The sequence below is a fragment of the Lepeophtheirus salmonis genome, chromosome 12, assembly GCF_016086655.4.
Source record: "Lepeophtheirus salmonis chromosome 12, UVic_Lsal_1.4, whole genome shotgun sequence".
NCBI classification, from domain to species: Eukaryota; Metazoa; Arthropoda; class Copepoda; order Siphonostomatoida; family Caligidae; genus Lepeophtheirus; species Lepeophtheirus salmonis.
This window is the reverse complement of record NC_052142.2, coordinates 76,532-96,560: the sequence shown is the minus strand read 5'-3', so window position 1 is coordinate 96,560 and position 20,029 is coordinate 76,532. Positions and strand designations below refer to the sequence as shown.

At 31.8% G+C, this 20,029-nt stretch overlaps 1 protein-coding gene across 1 annotated transcript; it reads right to left on the bottom strand.

Moving 5' to 3' along the window:
- Positions 1-321: 321 nt before the first annotated feature.
- On the bottom strand, positions 322-13,246 carry beta'COP (coatomer subunit beta'). Its single transcript, XM_040722000.2, has 6 exons — positions 12,740-13,246; positions 11,530-12,666; positions 11,076-11,466; positions 5,015-5,596; positions 653-1,454; positions 322-598 (listed from the first exon to the last, which is right to left on the bottom strand). Exons 2-6 carry the CDS (start codon positions 12,230-12,232, stop codon positions 392-394), a joined length of 2,685 nt encoding a protein of 894 aa, XP_040577934.1. The 5' UTR covers positions 12,233-12,666; positions 12,740-13,246; the 3' UTR covers positions 322-391.
- Between the last annotated feature and the right edge of the window lie 6,783 nt (positions 13,247-20,029).

Sequence of the window (20,029 nt, the reverse complement as noted above, 5' to 3'; positions counted from 1 at the left end):
TATTTAAACAAAAAGGTGAAAAAATATCATAATAGGAGATATATTTAAATTTCAGCTCTTTTATCAAGTATTTACTAAATAAAATGTTGTGTCGTGAACTAATAACAATTCATATAAAACTGCTAATTCCATAACTAAGATTAATCAATTCAAATTTTTTATAGTTTTATCAATTCATCTTACTCTTTCATTAAAAAAAATATTTCCGCCGTTCATGTTTATATCCCCAAGACATCCTCAAATTCTAAGAATTACAATTCTTCATTATGCATTTAATATAAACTTAACCCAGTTAGAGAGGATGTATTACATCAGACTTGATTATGTCTTAAAAAGATATAATTATTATTTATTGAATAAAAGCACGCAAACACGAACATAAAAAATATTATTAATCATCAAATAATTCATTATCATTAATACTATCAAAGTTTGACTCGGTACAATCCAATCTCATTCCTTCCAATTCAGCTTCAATATCATTGTGTTTATCAGAAAATTTTCTCTCTATATTATTCTCATTAGTGACTAATGTATCCAAAGAATTACAACCTTCTTTGTTTTCAACTGAGTGAATAAGCCCAAGATCATCATTTGACTATAAAAATAATTAATAATTAAATGTTAAGATATGATTATGTATAATAGTTACACCAATATATTCTGTAGCCACTAACAACTCCATTCTCTTTTTTTGTAAAAATTTTTCAACTCCAATTGCGTCATTATAATTTTCAAATAGATTTGAGTAATTAATTGGATCTGCCAAACTCTGACTTGCTTTAACTGATTTTTGATTTAGTTTTTCTTTCCATAACGACAATACTTTAGGAATTAATGTTGGCAAGTAAGTGCGAGAAAAAAATGCAGCCTCAGGTAAACGATTGGTAGAAATAAGGATGTCCAAACAGTTTTCCAAATTACCCATAAGGAATGAGGAAATAAAAGATATGTTTTTCCTCCCTAGTTGAGCAGCAGAGTTGCTTAAGTAGTTAATAACCAAGTTGTTCCCCAAAGAAGTGGCTAGGAGAAGTAAGCCTCCAAAATCTTTAGCTTCCTTCAAGCAACTTTGAGCAAGATCAAAGTCAGCATTAGCTATAGCTAATTCTGCTAGTTGCTTCCATTTTTGCTCACCAGGATTTTCAATAACCAGGCTTTGTGCTGTTTTTAAATCTCCTAAACAGATTGCTAGCTCAAATTTATGCTCTAAGTCTGAAGTGACGACAAGGGCTTGCTTTTTAAAGCCCTGTTTTTCTAAAAAGTGTGCCACTCGTATACGCTGGTCCCTCGGAATAACAGGTAGAACTTTATCTGCAGTATCAAAATCACGTCGCATCACAGCAGTTTGATACTCAAGAACTGACAATAGAAGTTGAAATGATACTACATGTAGTTCTTTATCACCAAGATAAAGTTTGTTATCCGAAGGAATATATCCAAGGATGTACATAGTCCTGCAAAAAATCAAATTTAAGCTTCTAAATAATATATGTTTATTAAATTAGGCAAGTTCCAAATTTTAAAGCTCACTCATAAAAGAATCAAATTTGATTTTGCCAATTTTTTGTTAGAAGTTTGACCTACTCATATTATGACTGTGCAAAATTAGAGTGGGATCTTAATGGAATCATCTTCATTTTGAACTATAATTTAAAAAAAAGTCATATTTACCAAAATATTAATTTCCATGTTCTATCCTTCCTTCCTAATTCTTCCAACTTATAAATATACTTAATCATGTCAAACATGTATTGTCTCATTCATCATATAAACTTTTCTTACAAAATGAAATTTTTCATTATTTTATCAATATATGTTAGGAAAGTATCATAAGTCTAGCTCAAAATCTTCATTATACATTTGATTAACAGCTAAGTTTTGATCATATTGTTTTGTTATTTTCCTTTACCTTAAAACTTTCATATAAATCAATCATATTACAGTTTATCGTAAAAATTACTGTCTTTGTATTACTCGTATTTTCATAAATATTTTCTATAATTTTCAATTTTTCTATTACCAACAGATCAATTTTAATTTGATATCAAAATAAATACTATTTAAGGAAAAATGATTTACATCTTAGTAAATTAAATTTTTCTATTATTTGGACAATTAACTTTTACATAAAAAATAAATCATTTAAGGTCAAAATACTGATTTTTTAACGTATAGAGACTCACTCGATTAACAGATTATAAAGTGTCAAAAATATCCGAAGTAAATATACCTATTCATAGTTTTTTAGGGAAAATATAAATTTATGCCGACTCAGGAGGGTAGAGAAAATTGAGAGATACATTATTATTTCAACTGTCCCAGATCGGTTAAACAAGGAAGTCCTGGTCCTTCACATGAATATTGGCAAAAAAATGTCAAATTTCAGCGATAGGAAAGTTCATTTTGTGGCTTACCATGCTTAAGGAGGCTGTGTTGGTATTGACTAGCATAGTCGTCAAAAAAGTGAGAGATCATTTATAATTTCCGAATTTGGCCTTCAATTCAATCAGTTGGCACTAGAATAAATATACTGTCATAGCAATTGTAGTTGCAGATAATAGTAAATAAGTAATTACAAGAAATTTGTGAATGTCGTTTTTAGTATACACCAAAGGTGAATTTGTTGACACTGATGGCAACTCTGAGAAACATACTTGATTAAAAAGTTGTATTTTTCAGAAAAGCCGTTAATATCGAAAAATTAACCTTCGTTATACTTAAAAAATCATCAATTTTTTTCAAGAATAATCAGGAATATTATGACAATTATTACTTTTTCAATTATAGACCTAAATGAAGATGATTCCATTGAGGTACAATTCTAGTATTTTGCAAAGTTATATTTGTATGAGTAAGTCACACTTCTAACAAAAAAATTGTCAAAATCAAACTCGAAACATGGTTGTTGCGCATTTTTTAATATTTCGCAATAATGATATTTTTTGAACATTTATATATATTTTATTTTTAATAAAATAAAATAAAAGCACTTGCAAAGAGTATTGTCAAGAAAACATTTTTGAAATCCGTTATGTCTAAGTGGAGCTATGTCCCACTAGAGTTCGCGTATCCTTCGGAAAAGGCCAAACTTTGAGGGACTCCAAAACGGGCCCTCGTGCTCGAACAAGTCTTAAATTTAAGACATAAAGTTATTTTGATTAGATAAACACTCTCACCAAAAATAATCAAAATCGGTGATGACATGTCAAAAATATCCAAATGATGTCGGAGGTAATAGTAACAAGGATTGCCATTTTTTTTTAAATAGAAAACCATGATCATCGCCTCTAAGGAATGTTGATAAAAAATCATAGGTAGCATCCAGGAATACGAAGTTTTAACTTTGAGAAAAGTCTTAAATACCAACAACTTAAAAAAAAAATCTATTTTTTCCCCCATGGTAACTAAGAAATTTAATTTATGGAGATTCTGCCATTATCTAATTAAATGGATAAATGAGATTCCATTGTGTTCTTACTTTGATTTTTTTTGCGTACGCATAGGGTATGAGTATATTAAACCTTAAACAAAAAATAGCAAAATCAAACTTGTAGATTGGCAGGGGCGCCATTTTTAATATATCGTAATAATATTTCAAGGAGTTTCTTAGCACTAATGCTATATTTCTCATGAAATTGAATTAAAGCACTTGATCTTGCCAGTACTTAAATGTAAATATTATTGAAATCTGTTGACTCTAGACAGAGTTAAGCCCTACTAAAATTCGAATATCTTTCGGAAGTGGCCAAACTTTGAAGTACTCATCAACTGGCTCTCGTTCTCATACAAGTTTAAAATTTCACTCATTCTGTTTGTTGTGATAGAATCTGTGACCAAAAATTATTAAAATCAGTGGTTATATCGTAAATTTCTAAGAAGTGTACACTTTGCTTAGAATACCCTCATTTATAATGTTTTCAATAATGTCAAGTGTATGTCTCTTAAGTGCTACAATTCACGATATATAGTAGATATGTGAAAAAGATTAAAATCCCATCAATTATATAATCCATCTTTTGAAAATGTCCTTTAAGTGCTAACTTTGAGATACGACATATCTTCTGACAGAGATCCTTATAGTGATCCTTACTAGCTAATGACATTAGAATGTTTAAAATAGGGTGCAATATTTAATAATTGTCAAAAAAAAAAAAAAAAAAAAAATCACCAACAATTTTTTTTAAATTATGCTCGCCGGGATTTAGTTGTTATTCACATTTCTTCAAGAAATATAAAAAATAATAACAATAAATGTGTTAATTTATCCCTTATCTAAGCAACTTTCTCCATTAATCTCAAATCACACACTTGGTGAACCCACTCATCTTTGAGTAGCTAATTTTTTGGTTATGTTTGAGAGCTATTTGCAATAATAAATAATACTAAGTTTAGACCCATTCTGAATATTGGTTGAAGTTATATTTCCACCCCTTTGTCCATATTATATGATAAATTATTATTTAAAAAAAAATTAAATTGAATTTATTGGCAAGAATGAATTACAAAACGTTGAAAAATGCATAATTCCAACAAGTCAATAAAACATGACTAAGATAAGATATTATACGAATATTATAATTTAACCTTTTTTGGGACATCGTCCAGTTCAATGACTCATATTCTAAAACACCCAATTTTTATTATTATTCTCAGCATCATTGTTAAAACTATGTCTCTCAAAAGTTTGAACAAGGATAAATTAGGTAAGATCAATAATATATCTGCAAACTTCGCATTGATTCGCCTAACTGAATACAGAGCTTTGGATAATGCTATAAATCGAACTTTCATTTCTGATTAGGACTACAATCCAATGATGCACAAACTAAATTTAAATCTGGCAAATAAATGAAACTTTCAATCCCCTCGTTTTGATAGTATTATCTCCCACTCATTTCAGGAACCATATCCTTTTTGTTTGAAAACCCCAGATTATATATTTATCAATGTGAAATATATGACTGGACAATTATGACCTTTAAAATTTTAACAATTAATACTATAATATCCGTACCTGTCTAAATGAGATATGGTAACTATTTCTCCACCGACATAATAATTTAACCGATTCAAACTATTCGTATAAATAAAACAATCTCCAATCCAAACACCAGTTCTAACACATTCGGGATTTTCACTAAGAACTTCAAACGCTTCTTCTATTCCATCATCCGATACATTTTGCTTCGTTTCACGTGCATAAGCAACAATTTCCTTTTGGTATCTGAGAATGAAATAACACTCATCTGTAATTAGAGCTACTAGTTCTCCATTGTCAGACCAACACACACTCCGTGGTTGAGTTTCAATTCTTCTAATAAGCTCTAATGTTTCCCAATCGTAAAAAGCCAATCCAGAGGGAGATTTTACGCCCAGCATACATCCACCATAAATACTTTCGATGCCGAATTCTGGTTTTAGTGATTGTTTCTCCTTAAAATTCTTAAAAACTTTAAGAGTTGATGAGTTTTCACGAATAGCATATTCCGAAGATTCAGCTGCCCATACAAATTCTTGGGCAGAACCAAATGACTTATTCCGAAGTGCCATAGCAGTGTAAATTATGTATTCTCCATCTCCACACACAACAACAAACCTATTCATACATATAGGAAACAAATAAACATTTCAGTATTTGCAACTTAACTTAAACACCAGTATACATAAATTATCTTCAAAAATTAGTAAGATTATTGAAATTAGCTCAATATAAATTAGATTTTGTCATATGCAACATGGTTTAATCTCAAAGTAGGCTTTTACCAAAAAAATATATATCATACATATTAATATCCAAGGTTAATAGAAATAGAAGGTTAGACCATCATGTAATCGGGCTTGCTAGAATTTTCAGTCTGATGTATTGTACAGACTGCTGGGCAAGACATGCATATTTTTTCAAAACACGCAACCACTTATGGTTTATGACGTCACTATTACTTGAATTTTCAATTTAATGTAGAGTACACACTGTTGGGCAAGAAAAACAGATTTTGACAAAACATGCTACCACTAATTCACTATGACATCAATATTAAAAGTCGCGAGGAGAAGGTGGGAGAGAGACATATGGTACTACTGAATTTAGACCTTAGTTAATACTAGCTGCTTATTATATGTTTTGGAGGGGAGGAAATGAATTACTCCTATAAAGAGGAAACCCTTCAACATTTAAAGTACCAATAGTGTAGGGAAAATATTATAATTATATTTAAATTTATGTATATTTATTTTATTAGGCATTTGTAAAACAATTTCCACCAAAAATAAGCGAAAATAATTTTTTCAGAGGGAGATACTAACACCACGACGACTTGTTAAATAATGAACAAAAAAGAAGAAATACGCACTACCGTTTGTCTTTTTCTAATTATTTAAGGTTGTTTTTTTCATTAAAAAACTATTAACCTCTATTTAGGAGTAGGAGGATACTGCATACTTCAAAAATAATTATCCTTAATAAAACTACCCCTATTGTTTATAATAAATTTCTCAAATTAAGGAGGTACACCTTACAATTACCTGAATTATATTGGACAATATCAATTTTATGCCTGTATAAGAAATGTTGCAACCATATTTTACTACTACATAAACTACTTGGCATAAAATCAGCATGAAGTATTTTTTTTTTGTATTTAATCAACTTTTTCTTTTTTATCAGCATCAAATTCATTACTATTGGTGAAGTTGATGGTGTAAAAATATATTGATTTTTTCGCATTAGCATTTTGCCATATTTTCTTTCTTAGTACAACTCTTAATCTGGTACAAACATTTACCTTTTTTCAATATTATGTTCCTTCTTTCATTCATTTGTGTTTCCTAGGGCTCTACGTGCTCATATACTTACATAATTTTACCCCCCACATGTGGGCTTACATACTTATTTTCTTTACCTCTCTCCCCCCCAGATTCCCGTATTGTTGTTTTTTTAAATCGGTGATAAACATGTCAAAAATTTCCAAAAATTGTACACTTGACCAAATCTCCCACTATTTGAAATTAAGACCAACCTATTCAACTTTAATTGAATATATGCAATATTGGACCTTGACTTTCACTGCACATTTTTTCCTCTTTTTGTCTGAATGGGAACGAAAAGAAATAGGGGGAGGGTATTTACAATCAAATTTAAGATGACCTTTATCCCTTTTACAATAAAAAAAATAACAATAATAATATAAAAAAACATACAACAAATCTTCTTTCAGTAAACTTCTGAAGTTTCTGTGCATAATCAGTATGTAAACCAATTTCGAGGATGTGTCAGAAAAGGATTTTGGAAACTTCCGCACGACTGCACCACACTTATATTTAAATTACTTCTTTAAGTATTTTTCGATCACTCACGACTGGAATATCTTCTTCAGTCTTCTCATTTGCGCTATTTTAATCATGAAAATATGTTCTTTAAATGATATGATATGGATATGACTCTACATTAATCTATTCAACATATATATTTTATCACAATTTAAGAGACGTAACTATGATACTGAAAAAAAACACATTAGGGTAGATGGAGAGACAAATTTTAAATTTAGATGTCCTATTAATTGCTTAGATTAATCTTATTTCATTAAAAACTTCCATATCTCTTAGAGTTAGGACAAAAGAATAAATTCGAGATCCTTTATCATCAACAAAACATGCTCAAATTCTGATTATGATAGGATAGAAAATTATCAGAAGAAAAAAAAACCAAGCCAGGCCTCATACGAGACTAGAGTGAACTCTTAACTTGGGTGGACTTTCTTAACTTTCATATTCAGATAAAAGGCTCTTAATGTGAAATATAAAATAAATAAATATTAATTCGGTAATTAGGGATTAAAATTCTGTGTATTTTAGGCATGCTAAGAAAAAAGAAAACGAAAATCAATATGGTAACACAACAATTTGATAATATTTTGGAGAAGAGCTCTCATGACGTCTCATTATTTCATCTATAATCAGCTGTGACAAGGTAGGAGGGCGAGAATGAAATAATCAAGAACATTTTTAAGAATTACCCAGATATCCGATAATGTAGTCTGTTTGCCACACACCCTCATAAGAAATGGAATTACTCAAAAAATAACAAAATAGAACAAAAGATACATTTTTTTTTTTTTGCATAATGTTCTTTTAATTAGTTAGATGGAGTTGTACTTGTTAGGTATAAGTAAACATTATAATATTACAATTAATCATCGAATCTACGAATAGTCTTTGAAGTCGATATACATTAAATATATTCCATTCTCTAGGAACGACAGACTATTGAACATCCGCACATTAAGTTAAAGAGAATGATTTCTCCCGAGCGCGTTGTCCATTGAGCTTGCTGTTCCATTCAAATACGTATTTTTAAAATATGGGTTTTTAAAATTGCACATTGAATATTTAATATAATAAAAGCCATGATACTTCTTATCACTACGAATTATTAATAATTTGTAAGAGTCTAAAGTAGAGTGTCGTTTTTCTTCATTTTCCAGTCTAAAAAAGGAAATCTTCGAGTTCAAAACATGATACATAATCAATTTAAAACTTGCATAATAATAATAAACTCTACTGCGTAAGCTTTCTTAATTTTATTTTGGTGGTTGTCTTAATAGTGAAAAATGACTCATAATAGTTCCGAATTACTATAATCCAAAATATTTCTTAAACTTGATGAGTCAAAGAAAAGTTGATATCAGTCTTGAATTAATAGATAAATGCCATCCTTTGCTTCCATTCATGATTACAAATTTTGAGCTAGTAATTGTTCCCTTGTGTTATCATTGCTATGATTGAAGTATTAAGAATGTACTGCCAAAAAAAATATATATTTTTTTAAATAATTTTCTAAGGAATCTAATGACAGTGTATTTAGAAAACAAATATTGTTTTTCTTTTAATAAAATGCCTTTCTATAGGAAACGTCACTTTTTTTCAAAAAAAGAAATAGGTCAAACCATTACAAATTTTTCTTTCCTGTTCCCTATGCTGTAATTTATGCCATCTTGCCATATTAAGCAGGTTTACATAATTTAAATTGACCCTCCTGAGACATGGTTTAAGGCCTTATCATCCTACACCCTAAGTGGGTACGTGGTTTGTGAATGTCCCCTAATTGTTTTTTTCTATATATTAATAACATTATTATGTCGAACAAATTACTTTTTTTGAAGGATGAGCTAAAATAATACATAGATGGCAACAAAAATAAATATTTTAAATTCAATTACAGTATTTAAACTTTGTGCACTATACTTAGCTTTTTTCGAATCAAATTTGGTTTTCGAGAACTTTCTATTTAATTATTTTTAGTATTTTAACTCTTTTTATAGGTAAGCCAACTTTTAAGTAAGAAAATAATCAATAATCTACATGAAATTTGCAACTATTACAAAATTTTGTGTTAACCCAGGTATGTGCATATATATTATATGCAATTATACAATTGTGCCAAAATACAATTTCATGGTTAGAAAATCCTAATATTATGAAGGATTTCATTGAAAAGTATAACATTATTTTAGAAAATAATTTGTGTCAATCAAGCACCGGGTCTAATAGAAGTCCAGGACTCACTGCGGCAGCATTAGTACGAATACATTATATTGAACTTTAAAAAGTAGCTTAGGAAAAGAAAATTCACTCTTCAGGTTGGAACCTTAATAAAAGCAGGCGAGCTAAAAAAACCAAAAGATTAGCATCATTGCTTATAACTAGTGAAGTGAAACGTGTGTATCTTTTAGCTGGTGTTTTTTTTTTTTTTTAATTGGTAATCTAAAAAATGAATTTTCTTCTCCTTCGCTGTTTTCATTATTATTTCACTCTTGAGTCGTGAACTTCTTTTTTATTACATTCAATTTTATTAATAAACTGATTGAACATTCGTGTATGCTTATAAAAGACGGAGAGTGACCTTGAGGATCTTTTGCGGAGTTATAATTGTAAGCCCTTGTTCGATCATGACTAAAATTGAGGATAGACATCGGAGTAATTCTGTCAATGTCTGTTTATTTCGTCCCCCCATGTCACAGTTGATAGTGGCTGATCTAATGAAACGTCATACAGTTAAGCTGCTCTCCTTCAAAACATTATTCAAATTGCCAGGCTTACAACGTTGATTTTCGGGTTTTTTTAACATGCCCAAAATATACACGATTTTCATCGCTAATTATAACCCCAACAAATTATCAGCCTTACTCAACGTACTTCATCAGTACATAAACTTGTGGTTACAAATCATAGATTCAAATAATATGAAATGCCAATATGTTTAAAAAAAACAATGAAAATTAAAGCTGCCAAATTTAGTTTGTCGACTACGAAACATAGAGGATACATTTGTCTCTACCTACGAATAAATTTATTGTCATCTACAACTAATTGTAAGAAAACTTAAGAATTTTATTCTTTAAGTGTCATAATTTCATAAAATTATATCCGCTAGCATAGCCACTATTGGACTGTTGAAATTTTGTTTCCTAAACACAATTACTGTAACAAAATATGAAATGTACCAGAGACGTCATTTATTTAAAAAAACATTAAAGTGTTATGTCGTACGAATAGGAAGTTTCAATGAGCTCCACTAATATCTGTAAATTGAAAAAAGAGACTCAGTTACTTAACCTCATATCGGGGGCAGTGTATCTTACCTCTACCGAGTGCTCATTTTAGTTCAAAATTATTATTACCCACTGTATTTCATATATTTATTAATTTATGAAATACATTTACTACGGTTACCATATCTGGCAATGATAGATATGGTAACCCAATTTTAGCCGCATATAGCAAGTTCTACTTTTACGAAAAAAGTTGAAGGGAAAATAATATTGAAAAGCAAAGATTCAAAATAAACAATCTATGATTCAAATTTCAATACTATTATCGAAATAAATAATATTGATTCATAATATAATAATAATTCAGCAGAAAGCGGAATTATAAAATATTGATCCTTCAAGACTTTTTTGTAGCAGTGTAGACATTATATATAAGTACAAAAAAGTCTGAGTGCTGGCAAGGGATAAATTCACCTTATTCATATATAAAAATTTAACAATATTAAAATAATAAACTAAACAAACCGTCCATTAGAATTATGTGTTATTGTTTGTGGGTATATTTCACATGAACCCATATCCTTGACAGAAATAGGCAACGTTTCTCCATCTTTAAGGTCAACATCACCAAGAGTCTTCAAATTACCTTGTTGTAGTTCAGAATGTTTTGCCCAAACAATCTTGCCAGAGGAATCCATGGACATCGCTGGTTCTTCTCGACCAAGTTTGACAAGAATAGAACCTTCATCATAGCCAATGGATACATTGTTGGAACCTTTCAAAGAACTTATACTCCAAACGCGCTCAAGGCCATAATTAAGAGTATTTTCGAGGCGATATGTACTTGCATGCCAGATCCGTACCGTTCCATCCTCAGACCCAGTCAAGATTATGGGGAGCTCTGGATGGAAACACACTTTGGAATGGAAGAAATGTTTTGGAATGAATGAAAAGAGAAAGCAAGTGGTGTCTGCCTTACCAGACGCTATGTTTTGGGCGTGTCCTTCCAGGGTTTGCACGCAATTCTTATTCTGATAATCCCAAATCTTGACGGAGCGATCGTCTGCCCCCGAGATGAGGTAGGGCTTGTCCCCGGCGTGGTAGTAGTCCAGACAGTTGACGCCCTTGTCATGTCCCTCCAGAGTGAAGTTGGGGCACGATGCGCCCAAGTGCCAGACCTTGATGGTGCGGTCCAAAGAGGCGGAGGCAAAAGTGTTGTTGTCCTTGGGGTTGATGACCACTTGCATTATGTAGTGCGTGTGTCCCTCGAAGACCTGTTCACAGGCCCAGGCCTTGTCCCAGTTCCAGAGCTTAATGAGCATGTCGTCCGAGGAGGAGAGGACCAGGGGCTCACTCGGGTGGACGGCCAGGGACCGCAGATAGTCAGAGTGCGCCTCCAGGCAAGACACACGCTCCAGGGTGTTGTAGTTGAACACATTCAGCTTCATGTCGTCAGAACCCGTCACCACCCAATTCTTACGGCTCACAAACTTGGCGGCTCGCACCGGCAAGTCGCACACCTCCAGGGACTTGACCAACTGCTGAGACTCGTAGTTCCAAATGTGCACGTTCCCGTTGTAAAGCGAGGCCAACATCCAAGGCTCCACTGGGTGCAGGTCTGTGGACTTGACACGATCAGACCGCGCCGTCAAACGTCTCTTCATCTCCAGTCGCAGGGGCATCCTTCCAGCACAACACTTTTCTCACAATGACTCACACACACTCCCCTTGTCAATTACACTCCTCAGACTCCTCACACTCGCCCAATACTCAACAAAAAAGAGCCACGTCGACAGAACTCATAGTACCTTTTTCTCAATACTTCAATCTGGACGAGCATTCATCCTATAATCAATTGCTTCCAAAAGGAATTCTACTTTTCTCCCTAATCTATCTTATTCACTGTAGGCAGTTCTTTATATTATCACGGCGTTATCTTGCTAACACAAAAATACGCTTATATTTTTTTGTCAGCTGTAGACTCTCTCCTCTTATTTGATACTTCATGGTTGTTACATAATATATTCTTTTTTCATAAATAAACCAAGTACTAAGCAGAGCCCCCTTGTGACAGATATCAAATGGCCCAAGAAGAACTTAATACAATAGATGAATACTAAAAAAATAATTTTATTGAGCTTAATTATTATGAAAAAATGGAATAGTTACTTTAATAATAATTCATTTACCTTACTTAATTTCGCATAAACATTCTTCGTCTTCCGAATGTAGCTATTCTATTTTCTTTGATAATCGCAGCTTGCATTCGTAAATGTATGTGCATTATCATAGTAATATACTTAGACACAGTCAAAAATAAAATTTTACGACATTTGGCGACATTTATAGACGACTTAATTAATGGAACCGTTTCATCAGTTATTGAGTTTACAATTTTTGGAATTGGTTTAACTAAGATTTGAATAAAAAACCTCTATTTTTGCAAATTGATCTAAACAGTTCTTGGAACAATAGATTAATTGAACAACATATAGTTCCTCAACAAATCTTAACTGAAGTTAATTGTCGAAGGTTTTATTAGACCAAAGACGGATTTAAAACTTAACTTAAAACTAAAAAACTTAAAAAATTTAAATGGTTTGAATTAAATACCGAAGAAAAGTGCATTTTAAAGACTTTGATTCTGCATCCCAAATTTTAACTTCTTTCTCCTTCATCTTCCTTCATTCCTTTATTTCTACTTCATAGACTCCAAGTTGGATTTGTATGTTAGTATTTATTTCCTTTACATGTTTTACCTCAGGAGAAATATCTGTAATACATACAATTATTATTTTCTAAGGATAAAGTAACTAATGCGGAATATATATATATATATATATATCGTTATAAGGAGTTTTATCTTATATTGTTGATGAAATTAGATTCCTGTCCACTAAGTGTATTTCTCTATTTTCGGAAGTAGGAGTTTCCAAATAAGGAGTAAAGTATGTATGATCCTTAAATTGTGGAGATCTTTTTTTACCTGAAATGCGAAATAAAAAAGTTGTTTGAGATTTCCTTAATTATTAAATTTTATTAGCATCAACATTATTCTCCCGAATGAAAATGGGTTTGTTGGAGTTTTTGGTGAGCCTTGGAAATTTAGGTTTTAAATATTTAAACAATGTTGGAATTGTTTGAGAGTTGGAATTCCTTATTTTTTCAACATGTTTAGAGCACAATCGATAATTATATTATGGTTTTCAAAGATTTCATTTCATTTTTAGGACCCATTGCCTTCCAAGGAATTTGTCCCTTGGAAATGAAAAAAGTGGCATCCCCTCGGCTCAAAAACGATTCCTGTAATCCACGGCGCATGATAAGGGGGCATACATGGGGTAATTTAATAAAATATATCGCCTTTGTAGAGTTATTCACCTAAAATATAGTATTAAATTTTTAATGTTTTGGGCCGTGACTCAAACACATGAGGAAGTCAGCTATCGTCAACCCGGATAGCTCGGTGATGTAACTCTACTTATAGGGCTCTGGTAATAAGTAGGTTGGTTACAAGCATAGAGAGCGCCACAATATAATTGTCATACCTACTTTTAGAGATTTTCTAGTTTTTTTCTAAAAAATTAACGAATACACTTTTTCTATCGCTAATAACTCGGCAAATTTTAATTGGTTTTCTTTCTTTTTTTCAGCTAACTATTTTTTAGAAACTGATTTACAATTCGTTGTAATTTTTGTATTTGTTTTAATTGCTTTAATACATTTAAAATTGACTTTTTATAATTGGTCTTTTAAAAACGTTATTTTTGGTAAATTTTGCAGAAGTCTCCGATAATATATGGATATCATTAACTAAACTTTAGGATTTTGTCTATCAAGTAGCAAAAATAAAAAACATACATCCACTGACATAGACATTATTGTACTTGCAAAATGGTGTTGACTAAATCCAAAATTTAGTTGGCTAATATAAATAACTAATTTAATTATGGTTATTTACACTTTCTTTAGTCAGCTACAACTGTGTGTAAAAAAATATCGAGTTTAAACACATTGAAATTCTACTTATAAAATTTGTCATTAAAAAAAGTAAATTCCTTCAACTTTCGGAAATCTCCGATAAAATACCGGTATGATTCAATAAATTTAAAGGATTTTGCTTATCAAACAGCAAAATTTTTAAAAAAATCGACCAACTGACATAGACATTATTGGACTTACAAAATTGTGCTCACAATGACTGACAAAAAAAATATTAGATATCTATAAAAAAGAGCTTCAATCGAAAGTGTGATGTTACACTATAAGGAAGTATGTTTGTATATTATATATTTTTAATTATAATTTAAAATCGTTACTACTCCTTATATTTTAGATTTTTTTGTTAAATACAACAATATATTTATTAGTTTATAATTTGAGATATAACCTTTTGATTTAATGAAAGGCTGTGTCGTTATATAATTAGTCAAATAAATGTAAATAGATGTAGTGGACTATTAGATGTGGCATCTACCTATCTATATAAACATAAAATTCAAAAGAACAAGTGACGTCATTTTTGACGGTATGAGAAGAAAATTCAATTTTTGGCTTAGAAAAAGTGCAATAGCCTAGTGTTTATCCCACAAATAGAAATCATTTTGGTGTCAACGGAATTCTACACTCAATACATCGCAGGAACCTATTTAAAGTCCTTAATTCAGTTATGTTTTTTTTTGTAACCTACCTATAATAACTTACTCGGGTATCCTGTATAAGTTGGCCCTCTTGGAGACTGCGACAGAGGATAGTTGAAAATCAATTATCGCAACCTTTCTGATAGTTAAGTTTGAATAAGGACTATACTTATAGACCATGATAGGATAAAAATATTTCAATTAGGCTTTAAATTCACTCTTATCCGAGTTCATCGATGTCCAAAAAGAAAAACGCCAGTAAGAATTTGCAACGGATGGACTCCAAGAGAACTCACCCCCCTTTCCGAATACCCCCATAAGAAACAAATTCACAAGTTTAAAAAAGAAGGCTTTAATTAAATATAATCTACATTTATATCGACAAATCCGACAAACCATCTGTTACTTATACATAAGGGTGATAATTTTGGTAAGAATACAAAGGCGTGCGAGGAGATGAGAAGAAATACTTATGGCATCATTGATTAAATAATATACATCTTCTATCAAGAACGTTATCATTCCCACCTTTATTATTCAATACTAATATAATATTAAATGCTGATAGTCGATAGATAACTGAATAAAATGCCTAAAATAACGTCGCCTACTACCTGGATTTCTGAAAATGGAGGTCCAGGAATTTGGAAAATACTTACCGGATGAGAAACAGATGGCTTGTCAGATTTATTGTGTAAATGTGCCTTTACTCCCCTGTCTAGAATTACACGCCACTCATTATCCTCATCTCATAACAAGAGTATGGATATTCATCTATAAAGTCAGGTTAACGATGAATACATCAAGTCAGACTTTAACTTTGATCTCACAAAGATGCTTATTGCATGTAATATAACCTTATCCATTGCTATTCATCCTACGTTCAAAAAAATTATGGAGAAATACACGGGTAAATTCTTCCCTTCCCGAGGAACCATCATTAATTAATGAAGGATGTTGGTAATGATGTCATTTATAGAAATACCTCCATTGTAAATTGTGAAGTTAAGATAATTTTCAGTCTGTTTAGAGGCATCCACACCAAATTACGAAATGGAATTCTGAATTTTGTACCATCTAACAGTAAGTATTAATTTTTTTTTTTAATCTAATCATAAAATATGATTATATTCTAGCGAAAATTATCAAGAATTATGATACACAATTCATTAAATGGCAAAAACAAGTGCTTAAATGGTCACACCAACGGGAGTAGTAGCTTTGGATGGTTTGCAACTAGTTTGTCTGACATTAGTTACTTCACCTAAAGACTTGGGTATGATCATTAGGTTTTCCAATATTACATAGTCAATAAATATTACTTTTTTATCACTTAAGGATTAGCTATGGTTGATAAGCCCCAAGAAATGGTGTTCAAAAAACTCATAAAAGGCAAAAATAACTGCTTCAATGGTCACAACAACGGGGGTAGTTACATTGGATGTAGCATTATAATTAGCAATTGTGCGTACCCTTCATGATAATAGTGTGCTGTTATACAAGCATAAATAACGGGGGGAAATATTTTTTGATGCCCTTAATAAGGAGTAATATCGTCGGATATTACTACATAATTCGCTTTTGCACTAAATCTTTACGATGGATTTAATTCTAACATTTTTTTTATTAGTATATTTATTGTCTAATTTTATGATTTTGACATTTACTTTATTATTAAGAATTATTTAGATCTCATCGATGTCTATCCTGTGTACAATTGTATATAGCAACTTTCACATGAAGAAAAAGGGTTGATAATCTTTTTGATTAAACTCCACGTCTGGCTTGTGTTTAGCAACTTAAAGTTATAACATATTTAACTGAACTCATGTCAGAACAAGAAAATATTATTTGGATTAATCTATTATTTCAATATTCTGTATATATAATTTATTGTTATAAGTTATACGATTCCAATTGTTTAATTTTTTATATTTAACATTTGTATGATGGTATATTTTTTATTATGTAGATTATATTTAATTTAAGCCTTCTTTTTAAACTTGGAACTTCAAATATATTTCGAAATACTCTACTTTGTCGTTTCATTAGTTATTATTCTGAGAATAGGGTTCTTAATGAATTACAATTTCATGGATTGTGACATTTTTAAATCTACTGTAACGGATAAAAAAATTCTAAATCAATTATATGTAGTATATCTTCATGAAACATTTTGCTAATAAATACTTTCGTTATACCCTCAAAAATTATAATAAAGCAGGCATATGATAATCCAAGGACTCCTGTAACCAGAACAGGACACTGCTCTCACGCGTTTCCAATATGGGTCTTTGTTTATTTAGAATTTGTTTATTCCAAATAGAATGTCTCTCTTCGAGTGTTTTGCAACAAAATAAAGAGTTTTTAAAAGTATTTTGGTAGGGAAAACCATCAAAATATTAAAAATGAGGCTATATATTTCTAATAGAAGTGGTATCAAAATAAACATTAAAAACATATAAAAGAGAAAAAGCACAATCAAAAAGTACAAAGTTGGTCCAAGTCTACAAGTCAGAAAATTTTGATTGAAATTTAGCTTTTTTTTCTATTAGCTTCTGAATTCTTAGCTACCATTCTCTTTTTTTAAATCGGATGTCATCATTCAGTTTAGCACTTAAATTTTTACCCATGACATTAAACAAAGCAAATTAAATTACTTGAAGAAAAGCTCACCAGGAGTGTCCTTCCTTGCACTTTACTACCACAACGGCGATAATGTCAGATTTTAAACTGTCCTGCATCCTGTCTATGAATGTGGCAACAAATGAAGCTCTAGGATTTGGTGTGCTAAGTACACAGTCTTTCTCTTCAGGAGTAGCTCTGATGTAAGATAACACGGAGTGAGCATAAAGACAGGAGAGTTAGAGAAGGTCGGATGGAGTCGACAACCCCCGTCTGCTCATTATGTCGATGAACTCTTTCAGGTATACATGCTGATTGGTTGGGCTATCGAAGGTTATTGAGTCCGGAGGTGTGTCTCTGATGACCATTAACTCTTGACATGGTGTACAGCTGATCTTCTTCTTCAAAGAAAAACCAATATACCCGGCAACTAAGTGGGGAGCATCCATGTGCTCAGCTTTTACCATGTCTTCATCCAGCAGACCTTTAATTTCTGAAGAAGTTGGACCTGAAAATTTAAAAAAGTCAAATATTGTTACGATATTATTATATTATAAGAATAATTAATACCTAAATAAAGAAGCTTACTAATATCTTATTTACATGAGAATTTGACCAGACTCAGAATACGAATCTTTTTCTCAGCTTCCAGGATCTGTCTCACGCTGATGTAGTAGATACCTTCACTTAGTTGTATGTACTGGCCAAACCTTCTTTCGATGGGATCATACTGGAACATGCTGAGGAGTATATAGGAGAAGTCTTCATCTAGGAGAAGATAGTCTACCAGATCTGTTGCAGCAAAGCACGTCTGTTTTGTTGCTAGGAAGGTTTCTGAGGCGAGGTGCTTTACTGTTTTGCCACTCCATGAGAAAGTCGACAAAATCTCTCAAGAAAGAGAGGCCAAGTTTGTTCTTCTCAGAGATTGGTTCACGAAGCTCATCCCTCTTTTCGTAGCCAAATTCAGGAGTTTGACGATTAGGATATTCCAAATAGTCCTGAGCTCACATTCTCCCACATAAGTGCGGTTGAAAGAAGACAAGGCGAATATTATCTAGCTGTTGGTCTTGGTGAAGAGGAGAGCCATTTGCTCATGAATGAAAGAGAGCTTAGAAGGTTGCTTATGTTCAATCTCTGAGGAGTTGAGAAACTTCACTAACTTGTTGAAAATGTCTTCCCAGGTCTCTGTTTGATTCAATTCTTCTTTTGCTCCAAGAAAGGAAGCCAAATTAATGGCTTAAATCACAGTGTTGACCTTGCCTTCTGAGGTGATGTGTGACACTGCCTTTTTGGCAATCAACACAACAGAGTGGTACATTTTGAATGACATATCTGTCTCAAACTTGATGCTTGCTACTACTTGGGGGCCAAATTTCTCATCATGGGATAGCTTCAAAAGGGCAACACTTGGTTTTGTGATGAGGATGAAGTATGATGTCTCCTTGCCCAATTTGTCAACAAGTTCTTCCACAGAACTCATTTTATTGAACTGTTGAACCCTACGTGACAGCTTGAGTTGGCATTGATGAATCTTTAGGAGTTGGTACAGTTTGGCCATAGGGATGGTACTACATTTATTTTGAGATACCTGTAAAAAAAAAGACAGCTATACGCATCAAAAGTGAGCAGCTGTCAACAGTTGAAGAGGAGCGAATAAAGATATTAGAAAACTTCTTTAGATCTGTTTCTCTTGGAATGGCTCTCAGCAAGGCGGTATCAAGTCCAGGGTTTCTCTCTTTGTGTGGCCACAGATGGATTGTAACACCAGACTGCTGTGACTCATTGTCATATCTCATTCTATACCCTGGAGCACAACACTTTGTGTGCATGATTGGAATTACAAAACACAATAAAGATGGTCTCCATAAAGTAACTAATAATTATTAGTTATTACTTATTATCTTACCAAACACGTTGCATTGTTTTTTTCAATGGACCCATGTTGCACGCGTATTTGAATTCATGTTTGTGCGTTCCCGGTCCTGCTCACAGGATTCCTTGGATAATCACATCAGTATTTTAAACAATGATACCATAAGTCTTTCTCTCCCTTCTCCTTGCACGCGTTTTTCTCTACAGAATTATCAACTTTGCTTATACAGGATACCCTTTTCCTTTTGATTATTTGTATGAAGAAATTTTGGCTATCATATAGAAATACAAATGTGTAGCTAAGCTTTTAATAGAATAATACCAAAGATATTCAAAAAGCTT

Excerpts from the sequence above, each read along its gene's own strand:
- beta'COP (XM_040722000.2), bottom strand. The coding sequence starts at position 12,232 with ATGCCCCTGCGACTGGAGATGAAGAGACGTTTGACGGCGCGGTCTGAT. Across the intron at positions 11,467-11,529 it reads CGCCCAAAACATAGCGTCTG|TGTGTTTCCATCCAGAGCTC; the intron begins GTAAGGCAGACA and ends TCCATTCCAAAG. Across the intron at positions 5,597-11,075 it reads ACACATAATTCTAATGGACG|GTTTGTTGTTGTGTGTGGAG; the intron begins GTTTGTTTAGTT and ends ATGTATGAATAG.